We start from the raw sequence: 21,889 nt of genomic DNA, 5'->3' as shown, positions 1-21,889 counted from the left end.
CTTCCGGCGTATTTTCTTTATGTATAGAAGAAAATTAAATCATGTCTTAGTATTATTATTAGGCGACACCTGAGCCTATTCCTAGCTGAACCTCTACCAGTACTGGGTGCCAACTCATTGCATTCACTCATTCTCATTTGATTTATCTATATGATTCCTCTTATGCATATGAATATATATTTTAAATTTTTAATGCGTGTGTGCTGGTTGTTGATTCCAGTGATGGAGGCAGACGAATTAGAGATGGTTATTTTGAACAACGCCATATCTGAGAATGACTTGTTCGGCGCAAAAGCAGTCATTGATTGCCACCCTAAGGTATTGGACGTAGATTTTGGAGCTTCAAGAGGCGAAACACCTCTTCATATAGCTGCAAAGTTTGGGCATGTGGCCATAGTAGACGAGTTGATGAAATTGGTTGGACCAGAATATCTTGAAATATGGGATTATTATGGCTATACCCCACTTGCAACAACTGCCACACATACGGGATCCATCCCAATTGCAACATGCATGATAAACAAAAATAGCGGGGCACTTACAATTCCAGCTCAATGGCCTTGGCTGATTCCTGTTACCTTGGCTTTTTTTGGTGGCCACAACAAATTGGGACTTTATCTCTATTCTGTCACTCCTTTGCAAGTCTTCAAACCAGAAAACGGCTCTTTTGTGGGTCCTGAGTTTCTCCGAACCTGTTTGAGAAATGGAGAATTTGGTAACGTAATTTTTAGATATATAATTTCACTCGCAAAGCACAATATATGTTTCATTTTCATTTTTTCCTTCTCGTCTCTTTATACTATATGATTTTGATACATAAATAGATATTGCCTTGCATTTGCTCCAACGATGCACGGAGCTGCTTTTTGCTGGTGATGAGGATGGGAACTCAACAATTGCGAATATTGCACTCTCTCTTCCTCATTCTCTTCATAAAAGTCAACTTCCGTTCTTGAAGCGATGGGCCTATCACTGTGAGTACATATTATTACTTTCCACTCGCTCCCTACAATTTTCTATATATGTCATTTACTTTTTTGAAGTACTCACTAGCCATAATGGCGAATTATGATGATGACAGTAAAGATGGTGAAGATGAAACAACCTCTGGTATAATTTAGTTTATACACACACACACTTATTCCAAGTCCGTCTCACCCTTCCTCTCTTATTTCTGCCTTCCTAAATAAATTAAGAAAGCCTTTTGAAAGAAATTCTCGATCCACAATATAAGTCACTTGGTGGATCATTAATGATTTTTTTTTTTTTTTCCAAATAGGTGTTACCCCTCCCTATTATAATTTATTAGAAGAGGAATTGAAGTATCATATAGTGTTTCTCTGTGCTCTTAAATATGTGCAAAGTTGCAAAAAATATTGTTTTTAAATTTGACTTGGTCAACCACTTTTCTCGTTCTGGTGAGGTAGTACTCCCTCTGATTCTTATCATAGGGCATTTTCAACTAATTCTTACATACTAATTAATGACAGTTAAAGTATTAAATTTCTCTTAAATTAATAATTTTTTTCAAGATTCCCTTCAACTTAGATTAAATAATATAGATAGAGAAACACGGAGTTCAATGAGCTTATAAATACTAAACCTTAATTAATAATAAGGGTGAAATTGAAAAGGAGCGATTAAGGAGTTATATAGTTGATGACTTATATTGAGAATCAAAAATTGCTCCTAGAAAATGCCCTGTACTAAAAACTAAAGGGAGTGAAGTGACTTAAACTACGGATCGAACAGAGTAAAAGGAAATTCCACTATGTATAGAACATGTTGGAAAGTGTAAACAATAAATTTGCTAGGAGTTTTAGGTATAGTTTTTTGGGAACTCTAAATCCATATTTATATGTATTTAGGAATGTGTAAGTTCTTTGGCTGAAAATTAAAAGACTCCTCCTTTGCTCCCCTCTTCCAAGCCTATTCTTTAATTTAGTTAATTTTCACTCATGCATTTGTCATTTCGCAAGTCTTAATCACTCGTAGTGGACGACAACTCTAGCCTAAATATATTTACAAGTAGTTTTATCTTCTGATAATTCATTGTTATTGTCATTGTGAGCATAATAACAGTATTTATTATAACTACACTACATCCAGTAATAACATAAGATATCTTCTCAAATTTTTCATGTCCATTATTAGGCTCTTTGAAAATTTGGTGAAATGTTTATGACGTATATTCCCAAAAATAATGTCGGCAAGAAAATTCCAAAAATACTATTTATGTAATTAACCCTCAATTAATTGGAAGATATTATCTTTCACTTTTTCAAAGAAAACAATCCCGCAATCCATTAGGAAGTGGCGGTAATTAATTAATACTATTTATGTAATTTACTTGTGCTTCTAGTTATTTACTGCATTATTATTTCAAGAAGCTTATGTTTTCCCATTTCTTTGATCACTTTTGAGGGGAAGATATTAAAATACCATCAAACACAACCACTGGGCATTTCTGCGTGGATATTCAGCAAGAAGGCGAGGACAAAAGTGCTGGTCAAGGTACAATATCCTCTATTATCACTTTAGAAGATGAAATCAAATAATATTATATAACTATTATTACAGAACATAGTAGATTATAATTTGTAAAGTTTTTCATTTAATTTAGCGCACATAAAACCAGGTATGCCAAAATATGAAATTTGAAATTAAAAATTAATTTTTATTATAAGCTCGATTTGTGAATATTGAGATGTCTCAGTCTTAATTTATGCACAGGTTACTCAATGTTTGCATTTAATTAAGTTGCACCTAGCTTTGACCCGAGAGAAAAGATTAGACTTTTATATCCACACACAAATAAACGCTGGGGGGGAAAAAAAGAGAGAAAGAAAGGATAAACCTATATATATATATATAGAGAGAGAGAGAGAGAGAGACATAGACATGCATGCATACATATCCTCTTGAATGATTGGGCTAAAAGAAAAAGAAAAATGCATGTCAACAGGGATAGGTCTACGCCATTGGCTCCTCTCCAGCATATATAATTTGTCAGGTATGTATGTATGTGTGCGCACGCCAAAAAGTTGCCCAGAACTTAAATCGAATGCCTTTGACATTCTAGTTCTATTTCGGTTGCCAATGGTGCAGGAATGAAGGAAATATATAAGATGAATCTGCAGCATACACAAGCAGATGAAATTCTAAACCTAGTTTGTCAGAATCTGATGCTTTTGAATGTACAAAAGAGGAATGTGATTAGAATAGCACTGAATTGTGCAGCTCAGCAGGACAATGCTGAGTTTGTTTTGCGAGTAACGAAGGCAAACCCGGAGTTAATCTCACTAGTTACTTCTGTTTACCTAAACTATCCCATTTTTGTCATAACTGTTGTTGAATATCGTAAAGCTGCGGTTTTCAGCCTCTTCCTTTTTTTTCAATTTAGGATTATGGCAGCAGCAACAGCAGCAAAAATGATAGCAGCAAAAGAGACAGGAAATAACTTGCTACATTTGGCAGCCTTGTTAGCTCCTGCTTCCTACCTTAACTGCATCTCCGGTGCGGCATTGCAGATGCAAAGAGAACTGCAATGATTCAAGGTTAGAACTGAAATTTAATCCTTTTCTGTGCATGCCAGAGGCAGAAGAAAATGAATCATATTAACACATGCACACATGTCCGGTTTGTTTTCGTTGCTAATAATTAGGATTCATTATTATATGGTGCAATTTAATAAATGAAGTTGACTAAAGAAGGAGATGTTTTGTTTAAGGATTTTTTTATTTTTTTTTTTAATTCATAGACACATCTGATGAGACTTGCTGATTGTGAACTAGCTAGAAAAGTGAATTAATTTTATATCGTTGGATAATTCCTTGTATAATGCAAGAATAACAATGGGTTAGCTTATATGAAACAAATTAATTTTTTTTTAATATGCAATTAATCAATTCTAGCTATTTTGTTACTTTGAGTCTTTTATTTAGTGCTTATTTATTTATTTTGTATATACATAGGCTGTCGAGAGCGTGGTGGATCCTCGATACAGGCTAGATGAAAACAAGAAGGGGCTGATTCCTCTAGAATATTTCAAAGAAAACCACAAAAAGCTGAGGGCTGAAGGAGAAAAATGGATGAAAGAAACAGCATCTTCTTGCTCAGTTGTTGGGACTCTAATTGTTACCATCATGTTTGCCGCAGCTTTAACAGTTCCTGGGGGAAACAATCAGGATTCAGGGTACCCAATATTTATAAAGGAAAAGTTATTTAAAGTTTTCTTGATCTCAGATGCACTTTCTTTGTTTTCATTCGCTACTTCTGTACTCACATTTTTAGGAATCCTCACCTCACGCTATGCAGAAGAAGACTTCCTTTACTTGCTACCTACAAAATTGATAATAGGTCTTTCTACATTGTTTTTGTCTATTGCAACTATGATGATTTCCTTTTCAGCAACAATAATGATAACGTTGCAATATAACTCATCACGTTTATGGTTTACTCTTCCGGTTACTTTGCTTGCTGGTGTTCCTGTAACCCTCTTTGTATTATTACAATTTCCTCTTCTTGTTAAAGTGTTTTCTTCTACTTATGGTCCAAGCATCTTCAAGAAGAAGGTGGAAGAGTGGCCATGAACCGTGCATGTAATTAATTCAAATCTTACCATATATGTATGATTTCCTATTGAATAAAGATTTTCCTCCTCTTGAATCTTACTTGTGTAATAAGCCAACTGCTTATATAATTAGCCTATGTTGGAGGTGTGTATCAACCTTTGCATATTTAGAACATATATATATATATATATATATTGATGTGGTTATGCCAAATTAATTAGATTAATTAGCTGATCCCTGACAGGACTTAGCTTTGCAGATGATTTTTTTTTTGTGGGTAGGCACAGGTATTCTTCTATTAAAAGTAATCCTGTCCGAGATACAGTTGGGTACTAAATATGGGTAGCTCTCTTAAGATTTGAATATTGGTTCATTACGTTATAAAAGATTAGCCCATTTCGTTTTGTGGATGAATTATTTATTTTTAATGGGAACAAATCAGACAATAAAATGGGTTGTACTCTAGGTGATTCAATTATGGGTAGTCCAAACCAAAGTCATCACATGGGCCTAATACATGTGATGGGCACGTGGTAGTTTATAATAATTATGATTAAGAATAATTTTAAATAACGATAGAAGCCCTTCCAAAAATTTAACTAGTCAACTCATGATCTTGTTGACTGTTTTAGAGCCTAACTTGTTTTCAATATATGGGTTCTGTTTACTAAGATTTATGCAAGTACTTATTTCATATCTTATCATGTTATGTATTGAACAAGAAATTTCAGATCCCCTTGGATCTTATCCTGTAAATAAAGCACATGGTTTTATTTTTAGCCTAATTAATGCGTTTGCGTATCATCAGGCTTTGCACATTTAGAACATAAGCATTGATAATGTTGTGACTATAGCAGGACACGTAGGCCTGTTATAGCTTGAATCAAGATAAAGTTGAACCATTTAAATTTAAATTACCAAAAAAAAAGTTAATAAAAAGTTTAATGGTATTCATGAGCATTTTTTTTCGTCAATAATAAGAAATTTCAGTCAAGCAAAAAAGTTACGGTTGAGATTTTTTAAATTTAAATTTTAGATATTAAAATCATTAGTGTAATAAAATATAAAATTTTATATTCTTTATTAAAATATTCAATTAATTAATTAATCTTAAAAATTCACTATCTTTCCTTGGCTCTGTGTGTGAGAGTAGCCCGTCAAGTCAAATCAATCAAATTAAAGCCTCAAAAATCAAGCTGCCAACCATCATTCCATTCAAGGAGTATCATTGACGATACCAACAGAGTTTTTTAAGCGGACTTTGGACTATTTTCATTTGTTTTGTATACAGAGAATGTAAATAGCACTGCTAGGTTTCTTTATTGCTGAAAGATAATTCATCATGAACATGAATTTTGACTATATCGCAATTGAAGTCGTAGCGCAATGTCAGAAACTCCTCTTCCATGATTGCGTTATGATGCAACAAACTAAATGAGTACTTTATTAACATACAAATGCGTAGTCAATTATGATTTTTTCATTATGAACAAAAAGCTGAGCTTGATTGCAGATGATGATCAAGTCCTTGTCGCAGTAGCTAATCATGCCAAGAGATCTATCCATGCGGGAATTGCATTTCAAATGCATTTAAATTTTTGAAAGAAAGAGGATCATAAATCTCATTTTACTTTTATTTTGGTCCTTAATATAACATGTCAATTCATTTTATTTATCATATTTATCTATTTTTTTCTAATATAATCCTTATAATAATGATAGTTCTAATCAGTATATTTAATTATAGCAAGGATATTTTTAAAAAGAAAATATATGTTTATTACAAATAATTAACTTAATTGGTTTCCTTAATTTACTCAAATCGATTAACTAACTCTTATATTGAGGACCAGATCTAATAATTCGTTAGGGGTGTATGTGGAAACATCCTTCAATTGTTCCTAGAACTAACTTTCTTATAGTAACTAGGGACACTAACTCTCTCAAAAATATAACGACTCCTGATGTTATAGTTCGTGTCGCGTACGTCATTAATGGAAAAGGAGACTATTTAACAAGAGACTTACCTACCCAAATCTACTCAAAATATGGCCCTTTGTTTGTAAATGGTGATTACAGTGCGCTGGACAAATCATAGTTATGATTCCTTAACCGCATCTCCCTTGCCGCATTGTTGATGCAAAGAGAAATAGAATGGTTCAGGCTTAATTAGAAGTGAAATTTAATGCACAGCAGTTAAGTAGCTGATCATGTTCGCAAACAAAATACCGATTGTTTTCATCATCTGGAATCCCCTATTTAACGCCCCTCTGATATTTGGTGGAGCCATTTCAGATTGTACACCGGAACAGACTGTTGACAGAAAAAGAGAGAAAAAACTTGAGTTGGTTTGGGCAATTATATGCATACTTGTGAACTCGATCGATCCTTTAGAAAAATAATAATCTCACTGTTGAGTTACTTACTTGATTACAGTAACCCACAGCAAAGCCAAGTAAGAGACGGCCAATGATGAGCATGGCCACATTTACTGTAAAACCATTCAACAAGGCACCCACAAGGAAGAACAAGCCTCCAAGAAACATGGAGGCTTTACGACCAAGAATTCTTGTGGCGTTAGAGGCAAAGAGAGAGGCCACCAAAGCTGCGAGGTATAGAGATGAGGTGAACAACGTTAGGAGCTCATTATTGAATTTGCAGTAGGCTCCGTTTTTATGGCCTTTTTCAAGTTTCATTTGTTTGTACACGGAAGGAACTAACTTGATCAAAAATGGGTCCATAGAAGTTACGCCTCCTGTAATCCCAAGGTGATCAAGCATTTAGAAGCATTTAGAAAAGAGTAAAATAAACACATATTAATCACAAAATGAGAGGAGTAATCAAGAGTTAATCCATTCAAGGGTTCAAAATAATCCTAGAACAAAGTGCTTAGCTAGTCATAGTCAGCCACAAACTACAACTATAAAAGAAAATTACAGCCATAGCAGATTACAAGAGAGGAAAGGAAAGAATAGCAGAAAAACCTAAAAGAAAGAGCTCAAAATCTCTTCCAAAGCTCAACCCCCTGCTCCAAGCTCTTCAATCTTCCAAAATCCTAGCACACCAGCTCCCTAAAGGTCCAAAATCCTCTTATTTCGGTGTTTTCCTTCTATTTCTACAGCATATGGAGCCGGAGAACATGTGCTGTCTTCAAAACGCATAGTATCAGTAATTCTATGTTGGCTACTGTCAATTCCTTTTCGTTGCCTCTGTTGGATGAACCTAAAGGTTCCTGTTGGCTGAGACCAATAGCTTACTGTTTTGGATCTCTTTTTTACTTGATTTTTTCATCATGTCATAGATCTCTAAGCTTTGTTCCAACTCCTAGGGGATTAATATTTATTTTAAATGACTCCATTCATAAGTTTCAATTACCTAACAAAACAAGACAAACTATGAAAGCGAAAGTTGATGAACCAGGGGCAAAATATTAACAATTAACCATAAATCCATAACTTTAGTGCAAGTATTAACTATGCACATTTTCCTATCATAAATACTTCCAAATATGCATGAATTCACCAAAAAGTATGATCACTAAGGGAAAATGTGCTGATATTACATGAATTTCACAAGGTTATAACAACCATTTACTTATTATAGTATAGATAGTTATGTTTTTTGAAATATGTATATATTAAATAGGGATAAAGTTAAAAAGTTATTATATTTTAATAGAAAGTTAATGTAGTTTAAAGTTTTTCTTAATCTGTGCGAAACATGTTAAAAGTGCCTTATAAATAGAACTAGAGAAGTAGTTGGTGTCTCATACTTCATTAATGAAAAAGGAGGCTATTTAACAAGGGAGTTATCTACACAAAATATAATTTATTCAAAATATGGTCCTCTTTGTAAGGCTACTAACAACTCTCTCATTGCCTTCCTAGTCTATAGGTGTTGGACAAATCACATTTATGATTCCTTATCATTTAATTAATGAAGTGGTGATTACAGTGTTAACAGAGGCAGAAGAATCAGAGATGAGTACTACAAGGCCATAGCTCAGAACAACTGGTCGGCTGCAAAAGCATCCATTGATCGCCATCCAAAGGTATTGAACGCTGATTTTGCTACTTCAATGGGCGAAATATTTCTTCATGTGGCTGTGAAAGTTTGGGCATCTGGGCATAGTAGACGAGTTGGTGAGATTAGTTGCAGAAGAATATCTGGAAATACGCGATGCTTACTATGACAATACTCCACTTGCAATAGCTGCTTCACATAGTGAACTCATCCCAATTGCAGTATGCATGATCATCAAAAATAAAAAGGCACCTGCAACTCCAACTGAAGATGCCACGGCTTTTTATTCTGGCCACAACAAAATGGAACGTTATCTTTATTCTGGTCAGGTCTACTTCGCGTCTTATGACTTTTGATGCAGGTAAAAAAAAAAAAAAAAAAACATAAAACATGGCCGTGACGGAGCTGATGACTATGGGACAGATCGAAACTTTTTAATGCATATATCAACAAATGCGTAGCCAATTATGATTTTCTTTTAACAACAAGAGTTGATGCAATTGATAAAGAGTTGGCTTATAACACACAAGATCATGAGTTCGAGTCCCGCTGCCAATATGAGGACGTTGTTAGTGGGTTATCTATAAGTACCTCTATGAGTGTTCTTTGAGTCTAGAGACATGCCTTAACCGTAGTGAGCCATTGGGACTCAACTCACCTAAACTTTCTTGCACCAAAAAAAAATAAGATGATTTTTTATAGAAAATACTTTAATCAGGTTCTTCATACATGTTAAGTTTTTCAATCGCTTGGTCATATGTTCTATTTTTCATATGGGTTTATAATTAAATGATAATTTTCAAAAATAGAACACATAGTCATGCGTGATTGGAAAATTTGACATAATATATATAAAGAACTTAATGTAAGTATTGTCTTTTTTTTTATTATATTATTATTGGTACGTAATTTATTATTTATTTTCTTTGAAAAACATAGGAGGCAGAGAGTGTGGTGTATCCTGTTTTAAATAAAAGAAATCCTCTAGACCTGTTCAGAGGATGGCACAATGAAAGGGATGAATGAGATTGAAATAGATAAAAGATACTGCTTCTTGTTTGTTCAGTTTGATTAATACGAAAATTTAATATGTAGTAACAAAAAATTCTTCACTCACTTTATCAGCTTCATACATATATACACATATGCACACGATACTTCTGATTCTAAATATAAGATCTAGTTTGTAACGCAAATTAAAATGTGCAGATTAAAATTATAGTACAAACTAATTTTTATATTTAAAATCAAGGGTTGTGTGTATATATATACCTAAAAGAGTACGTAAATATTTTATAAAATATCCATGTCAACAGGGCCAGGTCTACTCCACTGCCGGCTCATCTCCGGCCAGCATCTATAATTTATCTTCTACTTATGATCCAAGCATCTTTAAAGAACGCGGAGAAGTACGTGTAGCGGGGAAAATTTTTTGAACTTTCTTAAAACATTGAAAGATTTCTTTCATAGGGGATAAAAACGATTATAAGTATTTAATTTTAAACATCAAAAGCGTGATCGAACCAACATAAATTCAAGACACTAAAATAACAAATTCATTTATAATGAATATAATATACGAATATTGCATACATTAATTACTTATTGAATAAAAACTTCAAATAAAATCAAATTACCAATATTGATTATAAAAATATGCATAACAAATTTTTTAAAATATTTAAATTAACAATACTCTTAATTTTTAATTATTTACAGTATCATTTATAAATAATGTTTGGTAGTTTAACCTGTGAGTAATTAAAATGATTAGAGACTTACAACCAACAAGTACATATGTTCAAATCTAAGCCGTTATCCTTTCCCCTCTGCCAACGCTCCAAAGTGTGCCACGTCACCCACTTTCAAAACGTTTTCCCCGTTAATAGTCACATTGTCTAGATGAGGTGGTAAAGTACTGAGCAATAACTAAGGAAACACAATATTGGATTCTGATTGTCATGTCCAAAGATATCAAATAAAGAGGTAAGCTCGCGTCGCGTCATAGTTAATTGAGCTATGGAAGGGAGGCGCAATTTTAACGACATAGTTGCAGAGCCACTCACGAGAAACAGCAGTGATGATTGGTTCGAATGGGTTTGGAACTATCTGATATCTCAAGATTTCTGGGAAGTGACGAATAATAGCGCAGGACCAGACGAAAATCATTTGGAAGATTTTGCGAAATGGAGAAGAAACAATGCTGCAGCATTGCACATCATCCGTATCTCTTGTGGGCCTGAGAATCATTCTCAGCGAAACACCTCTCCATGTGGCTGCAAAATTTGGGCATCTGGACATAGTAGAGGTGTTGGTGAAATTAGTTGCAGAAGAATCTCTCGAAATACGCGATGCTTATTATGACAATACTCCACTCGCAATAGCTGCTTCACATAACGGACTCATGCTATATGATGTTGGTGCATAAATAGATATTGCCTTGCATTTGCTCCAACGACGCACGGAGCTGTTTTTTGCTCCTGACCCAGACAAGGAACCAACAATTCAGAAGATTGCGTAGATTTTGCTACTTCAATGGGCGAAACACCCCTTCATGTGGCTGCAAGGTTTGGGCATGTGCGCGTAGTAGAGGAATTGGTGAGATTAGTTCCAGAAGAATATCTTGAAATACGTGATGCTTACTATGACAATACTCCACTTGCAATAGCTGCTTCACATAGTGGACTCATCCCAATTGCAGCATGCATGATCAACAAGAATAAAAATATTCTTGCAATTCCAACTGAAGATGATTGGGACATTCCGGTTACCATGGCTTTTTATTCTGGCCACAACAAAGTGGGAGGTAATCTCTATTCTGTCACTCCCTTGCAAGTCTTAAACCGGAAAACGGCACTGTGGGGCCTTAGTTCCTCCAAACCTGTTTGAGATTTGGAGAATTAGGTAGCATAACTTTTAGATATATAATTTTATACACAAAGCATAATATGTATGTTTCATCTTCATTTTTTCCCTGTCTGATTATACTTGTTGTCATTTTGCCATTATGTCTCATACTATATGAAGTTTAATACATGAATATATAGATATTGCCTTGCATTTGCTCCAACAATGCACGGAGCTGCTTTTTGCTGCTGACTCAGATGATGAGGAACCAACAATTCAAAATATTGCACGCTATCTTCCTAATTCTCTTGACAAAAGTCAATTTTCGTTCTGGAAGCTATGCCCTATCACTGTTAGTGCATATTATTACTTTCTATTTTTCCCTGCAATTTTTTAATTATACACTAGCCAAATATGATGATGAGGTTAAAGATGGTGAAGATGAAGTTATTTTAACAAACACCGGTATATATAGTTTAGTTTTTTTCGTGTTATATTCATCAATATTTGGTCACATATGCTGGGTCATTAATAAACTTTTTTCAAATATATATTACCCCTATAACAATTTATTAGGAGAAGACTTTAAGTCATAGTGTTTCTGTATACTTTTAAATATGTGCAAAGTTGAAAAAAAATGTTCTATCTTTAAATAAAGTTAATGAGTCAATCATCTTTCTCTGGTTGGGAGCACATTTCGTGCTAATTACAATTATTAGCATTGATTGCTCATCTTAATTTAAACTATCCAAGTCGATTTTGGATAGTCCAGTTTGAATTTAAACTTATTATATATTTAATTAATTTTTTGTTTGAATAGATATATAATTTAAAATAGATATAATCTTATTACTAAGACTTCTTTAAAAAATAAATTTATCATTGAAAAAATTGCATATTAAAAATTTTAAATATGAATCATTCATATCAGATATTAGATGGTCTGGATTGCGTTATAGTGATGAGCATAGGATATTCATAACTGTGATGAGTACTAAATGAGGGCCCTCTCTAATCCTGGTGAGGTAGTTATAATATAGACTGGATAGAGTATAAGGGAAGTCAAGTATGTACAAAACATATTGGACACTGTAAATTCAAACAATAAATTTGCTACAATTAATAACCAGTCTTTGAGTTTTAGGCATAGTTTTGTGGGAACGCTAAATCCATTATTATATGTGTTGACGAATGTGAGTTCTTTGACTAAAAATTAGAAAACTCCTTTGCTTCTCTCTTCCAAGCCTGTTCTTTAATATAGTTAATTTTCACTCAATGAATTTGTCCTTTTGCATGATTGCTGCAAAATTTTCCAAAATCTATCAATATGCTTAATCGCTTGCAGTGGACAACAACTCTGTGTGTGTGTGTGTGTGTGTGTGTATTTACAATCAGTGTTATCTTCCGATAATTCATTATCGTTGTCAGCATAATAATAGTATTTGTTATAAGTACACTACATCTAATTCTCATTACATAAGATACCTTCTACAATTTTTTCATGGTCAATATAAGGCTCTTTCAAAATTTGGTTAAACGTTTATGGCGTATTTCCAAAAATAATGTTGGCTAAACAATTTCCAAAAATATATTTATGTAATTAACCCTCAATTTATTAGGAGGTGGCGGCAATTAATTAATACTATTTACGTAATTTACTTGTACTTCTAGTTATTTATTGCGTTAGTATTTTAAGAAGCTTGTGTTTTCCCATTTCTTTGATCACTTTTGGGTGGAAGATATGAAAATACCATCAACCAAAATGACTGGACATTTCTGCGTAGATATTCAGCAAGAAGGCGAGAGCAACAAAGCAGGTCGAGGTACAATATTCCCTATCACTTTGGAAGATAAAATCAAATAATATTATATAACTATTATTATTATAGAACATAGATTATACCAAGTATACCAATTATTATTATAGAATTAACATAGATTATACCAAGTATACAAATGTCCATGTCAACAGGGCTAGGTCTGCTCCATTGGCTCGTCTCAGGCATCTATAATTTGTCAGGTAGGTATGTATGTAAGTATGCCAAAAAGTTCCCCAGAAGTTAAATTGGATGCCTTTGGTATTTTAGTTCTATTTGATTTATAGCCAATGGTGCAGGAATGAAGGAAATACATAAGATGAAGGTGCAGCATGCACAAGCAGCTGGAATTCTAAACCTAGTTTGTGAGAATCTGGTATATTTGAATGAAGTAAAGAAGAATATGGTTGGAAAAGCAATGACATCTGTAGCTAAAGAAGAGAATGTTGAGTTTTTGTTGCGAGTAACAAAGGCAAACCCAGAATTAATCACGCTAGTCAGTTTTGGCCAGCCAGACTTGACCATTTTCTTTGACGCTGTTGAATATCGTAGAGCTGAGATTTTCAACCTCCTCTGTGGTTTTCGCTTTAAGAATGTGGTGGCGACATTAGTTGATTTGGAGAACTCAAATACCTTGCTGCATGTGGCAGCTATGTTGGCCCCTTCTTCCTACCTTAATCGGATCCCTGGTGCCACATTGCAGATGCAAAGGGAAATCCAATGGTTCAAGGTTAGTTAGAAGTGAAATTTAATGCTTTTTCCTTGGATAATTATTTGTATATATACACATAGAATGCAATAATAACATGGAACGAGTTTGAAATAAGCTCCTAAAGCTCATCCTATATGAACAGTCGAGATAGATAAGGACCCAAACCAGTTCCGAATAACATTGAATTAGCCTAAATGGAACAAATGTCAGTTTTAATATATGCAATTAATCAACACTTCTATTTTGCTACTTTGTATCTTTTATTAATTGCTTATTATGTATTTATTTTCTGTAAACGTAGGCCGTCGACAGTGTGGTGGATGCGGGAACTAGGCTATCCGTAAACACGAACATGTTGAACCCTCTAGAATATTTCAAAGAAAACCACAAAGAACTTAGGGCTCAAGGAGAAAAATGGATGAAAGAAATAGCATCTTCATGTTCAGTTGTTGGCGCACTAATTATTACTATTATGTTTCCCGGAGCATTTACGGTTCCAGGAGGAAACAATGAGATTTCAGGATACCCAATATTTATAGAGAAAAAATTATTTAAGGTTTTCTTAATTTCAGATGCAATGTCCTTGTTTTCGTCCACTACTTCTATGCTCACATTTTTAAGAATCCTCACCTCATGCTATGCAGAAGAAGACTTCCTTTACTCACTACCTAAAAAATTGATAATAGGTCTTTCTACACTGTTTTTGTCTATTGCAACTATGATGATTGCCTTTTCAGCAACCATAATGATCATGTTACAATATAACTTATCACGTTTATGGGTTACTCTTCCTATTATTGTGCTTGCTGGTATTCCAGTAACCATCTTTGTACTATTACAATTCCCTCTTCTTGTTGAAGTAACTTCTTCCACTTATGGTTCTGGCATCTTCAAGAAGGTGGAGAAGTGGCCATGAATTGTGCATGTAATTAATTCACATCTTATCATATATGTATTATTTTCTAGAGGATGAAATGTGTGTGTACTTCATGTCTTTTTATTACTATAGCAGGAAACATATGGGCCCGCTATAGTTTGAATCCAAATAAAGTTGAACAACTTGAATTTAAATTAACAGAAAGTTTAATTGTATTCATGAGCTTTTTTTCATCAATAATAAGAAATTTCAGTTAAGCAAAGAAGTTATGGTTGAGAGAATTAATTAATATCACAAAAAATCACCATCAGTTCTTGGTTGTGTGTGTGAGAGAGAGAGAACCCCGTGAAATTAAAGCCTCAAAAATCAAGCTGCCAATGATAATTCCTTTCAAGATATGATTGATGACTGTTTTCCTAACTTTTGTATATATACATAATGTAAAAGGGATAATTAACCTCTGGAGTGAGAGAGGTACAAGATTTAGATACGGGTATTGTGTTTAAGTTTACATCATGGTAGGGCACCTTATGATTGTGTAATAATTCTCTACGTTCAGACGTAAAATGGGGGCTTAGAAGAGATCGAAAAGCTATTTGCGTTTTAAAAAATTATTAATTAAAAATAATTTATCAATATAATTCTACCCTGAGAAGTGCTTGCTAGACATCCTGGATTATGCCAAACGGACGCATTATATTCTCGAGTATTGGATCGGCCGATCCGAAATAGCGATCTGATTAATGCTTACCTTTATTAGCGATTACTTTACAAAAGCCCAGAAGACAGAACGGAACATAAGAAGGCTGAGGCATTAACATATCAAATTTCCGTCAGAGGAGGGAAGCTGCACGCACACACACACACACACACACACATCTCCAAGTTCAACTGGTAAGTAATGTGTATGATTGATCTCTGTTCCTTTTAACAGAAAATATGTGTAGTTATCAAGAAATATTGCCCATTAATTGGTAGCTGCAAGTCTCTCCCCTCATCACTGTAATCACCAATTCTTGCAGTTTCAGAAATTAAAATACACATTTCATCCCAAAAAGAAAATTTTTTTGAACTGTATTAACTCACCATTAAAATATAATAACTTTTTAATTTTATTCCTGTTTAATATAAATACTATTTAAGAAAATAACTATTTACACTATAATAAGTGATGGATAAAATAGTACATTCATATTAAAAATTTAATGAGATGACTTATAAATAGGATTAAAAAAAATAACTTTTTGCTTACTGAAATTTCTTATTATCGATGAAAAGTTGCTCAAGAATAAAATTAGACTGCCAAACTTTTTATTAATTTAAATTTAAATTGTTCAACTTTATTTGGGTTATTCAAACTATAGCAGGCGCATGCATCATATGTTGTAATAGGCCCATGTATCCTGACATATTTCCGAAAGCACGATTCTCGGAGTCTGAGAGAAAATGGACATTGGGGATGAAGCAAACTAAAAAGCATACACTACTTTAAAATTAATTAATTTGGCATAATCAGACATCAACATGTTTATGTTCTGAATGTGCAAAGGTTGATGATACACACACATCACCAACTTATGCCCTTACTTAAGCTAAAAATAAAACCAGGTGCTTTACACTCGAGGGGATGAAGAATTTCTAATTCAACAGAAAATACATAAAGTACTAAGATATGAAGTGCGCACACATTTCATGGCCACTTCTCCACCTTCCGGAAGATGCCTCGACCATAAGTAGAATAAATTATTTCAACAAGAGGGAACTGTAATAAAACAAAGATAGTTATGGGCACGCTAGCAAGCATAATAACAGGAAGAAAAGCCCAAAAAGGTGATGAGTTCTGCTGCTACATGATGATCATTGCTGAGGAAAAGGCTATCAGCATAGTTGCAATTGAGAGAAAAAGTGCAGAGAGGCCTATGATCAATTTTGTAGGTAAGGAGTAAAGAAAGTCATCTTCTACATAACGTGATGTAAGAATTCCTACAAATGTAAGCACTGAAGAAGTAGAAGCAAACAAGGACATTGCATCTTGACAAACTCGATTATTTTTATATATTTTGGTATCTTTTATATGAGTTTTGTCAGCTTAATTGGTCCCTTTTTGCCTTAATTGATTTATTTTGTTTTATTTTGAATTATTATTTTATAGGGGCAAAATTGTCATATTTTGGTTTAATTGTGACTAATTAATTTTTTAGGACAATCAATGCTACCTTATCCTTGAATTTTGCTTGCAGGTTCTTGGAAGATTCAAAAATATAAAAAAAAAAAAGGAAAAAAAATAAATAATAATAATAATAATAATAATTAGGGGGGCAAAACGTTGCGTTTTGCCCCAACCTAATTATCATCTATTATATCATCTTCATCCGGGAAGCTGGGGGCGAGAAGAGACACACGAACACGCCGCACGGAGCTGAACACACACACGAGGCGGCTCGAGGGAACCGGGGAGCGAAACAGAGGACGGAGAGGCGGCCGAACGAAACAGAGGAGACCCACAAGCTGAACGGGGAGCGAAACAGAGGACGAGCTGAGGCGGCCGAACACGAAACAGAGCAAGGCGACACCACGAGCTCGACGAACCAGATCAGCGGCGCCAGAGGAGAGGCTTCGGCGGCAGAAGAAATAAAACAGGAGCTGGAGGCGGCGTCGTCTGCTTCTTCTTCACTGCTGCCAGCAACGAAGAAGGAAGAAATCATCCACTGTTCCATCGAGCTCACGGCTGAACCAGAAACAGCGTGAACAGTAGTATTATTATTTTTCATGGAATCCTGTAGCAAAATTCTGAATATGACATTTCTCATGGCAAACCGTGGCTAAGATCCTCTGATTCTCCAATTCAACAATAATGGCAGGAGCTTGGATCTTTAAAGGGGAGTTCTAGTTGCTTTAATTTCTTACTCAATAATTGTTTAACAATTCCTAGGTCTTAGGATAGTTTTCTGATTGTTGGGATAATTGTATTGCTTAATCTGATTATATTTGGGGATTATTGTGACTGAATTATTGCTTAGTATTTGACATTGGACTGTTTATAGTTTTGATCTCAATTATAATGTTGTGGTTATGACATTTGTATTGATTTTGGAATTAATATATTGTGATTTTCTAAGGTGGCTTAGAATTTTGGATCATATAGTCTCTTGCTAGCTTTAATTCTATTATTTTGGATTTAAGAGTTCTAATTAAGCATTGGTTTTTAGCATCCTTAATCCCACTTTACTATTCTGGTTGCAGTTAGTAAGTTGGGATTTTAGGAAAATATTTTGTGGCAACTCGAGGTGGCTCGGTTGTTGGATCAAAAGCTTAATTATAATTCTTAATTCATTGTTTTTAACTCCCACATCTTTTAGAGTGATGATTGCCTGTGTTGTTGAATTGGAGGATTGATTTTTATCAGTGTTATTTGTGTGTCTCATTTTCATTTCTTTAATCTCCATTCATTTAATCACTTTTATATAAAAACAAAAAAGAAAGTATTTTAATTTCAATTTGATTCGTAGTATTTAATTAACAGCTTTTCAGAATCAAAAATCTCTTTTTATAGTTTAGGTTACTTGCATTTATTTACTAGGGTTTAATTTCGTTTTCGGCTCCTCAAAGTGAAACGACACGGGTTGTGCACTATATTGCATTAATTCGGTTAATTTTTGGAGTAACCCCAAAGTGACAATTAAGGGCAGTTCAACTTCAAGTGGCGCCGTTGCCGGGGAGCCAAGAAATTGGTTCCCTAGTAATTAAGTGTCAAGTAGCCTTGATTGGGGTTCATTTGTTGAGCCTTTTTAGTTTTCATTTTTGTTAGTTTTTGCATTTTCTTTAGTAGTTTGCATTTGTTTCTATTGATTTTTCATAGCATTTTTTTTTCTTCTTCTTTCTTTGCATAAAAAAAAATTTAAAAATACAACTAAATATCTTGATTTTTCATTCATTGCATTTTTCATTCTCATACGCATACACTTGCATTGCATTGCATTCATCTGTTTTCTTTGTTTTATTGCTTTTGGTTGATTGATTGTTTATGCCAAGAAAGGGTAGGTCTAAAACCCTAGTTCCTTCCAATCTTGAGCTTCAAAGTTCTTTAAGAGAAGTTAGACAAGACTCAAGGGTAGAAAGGACTAGTGAGGTTGAATTAGACAATTTAACTGATCTAGATTTGGTGGTTGACTTAGGTGACATAATGGAAACAGTTAATAATCCTAATGGTAACAACAATGGTGGTAATGAGAGAGGGGGCAATGGACATAATGGGGAGCATGACAGAATAGGAGAGAATAATGGAGATAACCCTAGAAGAAGAACTATTAGGGAAGCCACTACTTCTGATGCAAATTATGATCCTTTTAATGTTGCATGCCCTAATGTTGATGTTAATTTTGAGATTAAAGGTCCACTGCTTAATAATTTGCCTAAATTTTATGGTTTGACAGGTGAGGACCCGTACAAACATCTGAAATCTCTCTCTATGGTATGTGCTAGCATGAAGCCGGTTGGGGCTGATCTGGATGAGGTTCTTTGGAAGGTATTCCACTTATCTCTGGAGGGCAAAGCACGAGAATGGTACATGAGCTTGCCTAGTTATATGGCAGATGCTTACCATAACTGGAACAACCTTAGAAAAGCATTCTTGGAGAAGTATTTCCCTGCTTCCCGGACTTCTACATTGAGAAAAGAGATCTACTCTGCAAAGCAAGATTATGATGAGTCACTTTATGACTACTGGAACCGTTTTCAGGACTTGCTTTCTAGATGTCCACACCATCAGATTCCAGATGAGCAGTTAGTCCAATACTTTTATGATGGACTTAAGACCCAAGATAAGGGGATGTTGGATGCTGCTTCTGGGGGTTCTCTTATTGATTTAACTGCTGAGGAGGCATGGGAACTTATCAGAAAATGGCATTGAACCATCAACAGTATAGCATCAGGGAGTCTAAAAATGTCAATGCAATGCATACTAATCCTTCTTCAGTCCACATTCCTCAATTGGACACATTCACTTCTCAAATTGCTGCTTTGACTACACAGTTGAATAAGCTTGCATCTCACACTCCCCCTGTTGACACTCGGACTCCTAATTCTATGGAGATGACTGCACCTAGTTGTGAGCATTGTAATTCTGTTATGCACATCTCTGCTGCTTGCCCTCATAGATATGAGGAAGTTTCTGCCATGTATCAAGGAAGGGCCAATCAATCCAAGCAATGGAACCCATACTCAAACACATATAATGAAGGATGGAAAGCTCATCCAAATTTCCGATGGGGAGGAGGTGACAATAGGCAGGTTCAAGAAGGGTTTCAAGGGAATATGGTTCCTCAAGGGCAAACTTACTATGGAGGGTTACAAGGAGAATCTTCTAGAGCCATGTCTACCCCACAGCAATCACAGTCTAAGGATGATGAGCGGTTCTCTCGAATACTCAAGGGCATTGAGGCAATGACTGAGCACATATCTAAGTCTGAAGCTAAATCTGAAGCTAGATTTGCAGCCCTAGAGAATAGGATGGAGCAATGGGAAACTAGAACCTCTAATTTGACTTCTTATGTCACTAAGTTGTCAAATGGTGTGAGTGAACAGCAAGCTAAGGCTAGTGGTTCAATGCCTTCCAACACGGTGATAAATCCTAAATCTTTGAATGCAATTACATTGAGAAGCGGTAAGGAAATTGGTGCTAAGACAGTGCAATTCAAAGATGATGAAGAGGGTGAAGAACCGGTTGATGAAGAGATAGAAGTTGAGTCTCCTCCTTCTAAAACCACTCAAGACATTCCCAAGGCCACTCAAGAGACCTCCATTCAATCCAAAGAGCCAATAGAGAAAGGATCATCTTCCAAAGGTGATGAGGTAATATTTCTGACTTGCCTTTTCCTCATTCATATCTCATGAGTAAGAAAGTTGTTGAAAAGAAAGATAATGATGAGCTTTTTGAAATGTTTAGCAAACTTGAGGTTAATGTGCCATTACTTGATTTGATTAAGAGATGCCTAAGTGTGCTAAGTTTCTGAAAGATCTATGTACAAACAAGAGGAAGTATAGGCATAGTGAGAGAATCCAACTGGGGTCTAGTGTTAGTGCTATCTTCAAGCCACAGCTGCCTATTACTATTAAGTGTAAAGACCCGGGTTCCTACACTATTCCCTGTACCATAGGCAAAACAAACATTTCACATGCCTTACTAGACTTAGGTGCAGCCATAAATGTTATGCCTACCTCTGTCTATGAGAGTTTGGGTATTCATGCCTTGAAAGACACCAGTGTTGTGCTAGGTCTAGCTGATAGGACTGTGAGACATCCTAAGGGTCTTGAGGATGTTCTTGTGCAAGTGAAGGGTCTGTGTTCCCAGCTGACTTTTATGTGCTAGATATGACTGATGAGATTAAAGCCGATAGCACTTTGATTCTAGGAAGACCTTTCTTAGAACAGCCCAAACCATAATTAATGTGAAAGACGGGGGGGTCATTACCATGGGTTTGGGGACCAACAGATTACCTTCAACATTTCTGATGCTATGAGTCAAGGTTATGCAGATTGCTCTTACTTGGGTGTTAATTTGATTGATTGTGCTGTTAATGATGTTGATGATTTGCATGAATCTGAGATGCATGAACATGACTGGTATGGTGAGATTGTTGAGCATGATGATGCATTTACTTGTTTATCTACCCTCATTCTTTTTTTTTTGCTCATGTTATGGTGACGTGGTGTGTGTTAATGTTTAGAAGTTGATCACCTCCTTTCCATCTCTCATGATTTTGATGCATCATCTTGTCTCTTAAACTGTGATTCTGACCTTGAACATTACACTTGATGATAGCCTTGAGAAAGGCGAGTTTGTTGATTTTGCAGGAACTGATGATAAAGGAGCTGTTACACAAGCTACACCGATAGCTTCTCCTTTGAGTGGTGCTGGAACATTAGAAGAGGCTAGCAAAAAGAGTGCTACTCACTTAGTCACTTCTAATCCACTCTTCCTTGTGATTTACTTGATGTTTCTGTGATAAATTGATGACCGATCCTTCTTTTGTAGGTCATC

At 34.9% G+C, this 21,889-nt stretch overlaps 2 protein-coding genes across 2 annotated transcripts; both read left to right on the top strand.

Moving 5' to 3' along the window:
- The first annotated feature begins 222 nt into the window (after positions 1–222).
- On the top strand, positions 223–1,121 carry LOC114728522 (uncharacterized). The gene is made up of 3 exons (XM_028915434.1): positions 223–715; positions 825–974; positions 1,054–1,121. The coding sequence occupies exons 1-3, from the start codon at positions 223–225 to the stop codon at positions 1,119–1,121; spliced, it is 711 nt and encodes a 236-aa protein (XP_028771267.1).
- Positions 1,122–13,206: 12,085 nt separating this feature from the next.
- LOC114728521 (uncharacterized) lies at positions 13,207–14,889 on the top strand. Its single transcript, XM_028915433.1, has 5 exons — positions 13,207–13,267; positions 13,417–13,464; positions 13,561–13,991; positions 14,275–14,413; positions 14,711–14,889. The coding sequence occupies exons 1-5, from the start codon at positions 13,207–13,209 to the stop codon at positions 14,887–14,889; spliced, it is 858 nt and encodes a 285-aa protein (XP_028771266.1).
- Positions 14,890–21,889: the final 7,000 nt, after the last annotated feature.

Source organism: Neltuma alba, unplaced genomic scaffold, assembly GCF_004799145.2.
Source record: "Neltuma alba isolate B1F8T4 unplaced genomic scaffold, ASM479914v2 tig00012541_pilon, whole genome shotgun sequence".
In the NCBI taxonomy this organism is placed as follows: Eukaryota; Viridiplantae; Streptophyta; class Magnoliopsida; order Fabales; family Fabaceae; genus Neltuma; species Neltuma alba.
The sequence above is the reverse complement of the archived record's forward strand: the minus strand, read 5'-3'. Positions and strand labels throughout refer to the sequence as shown.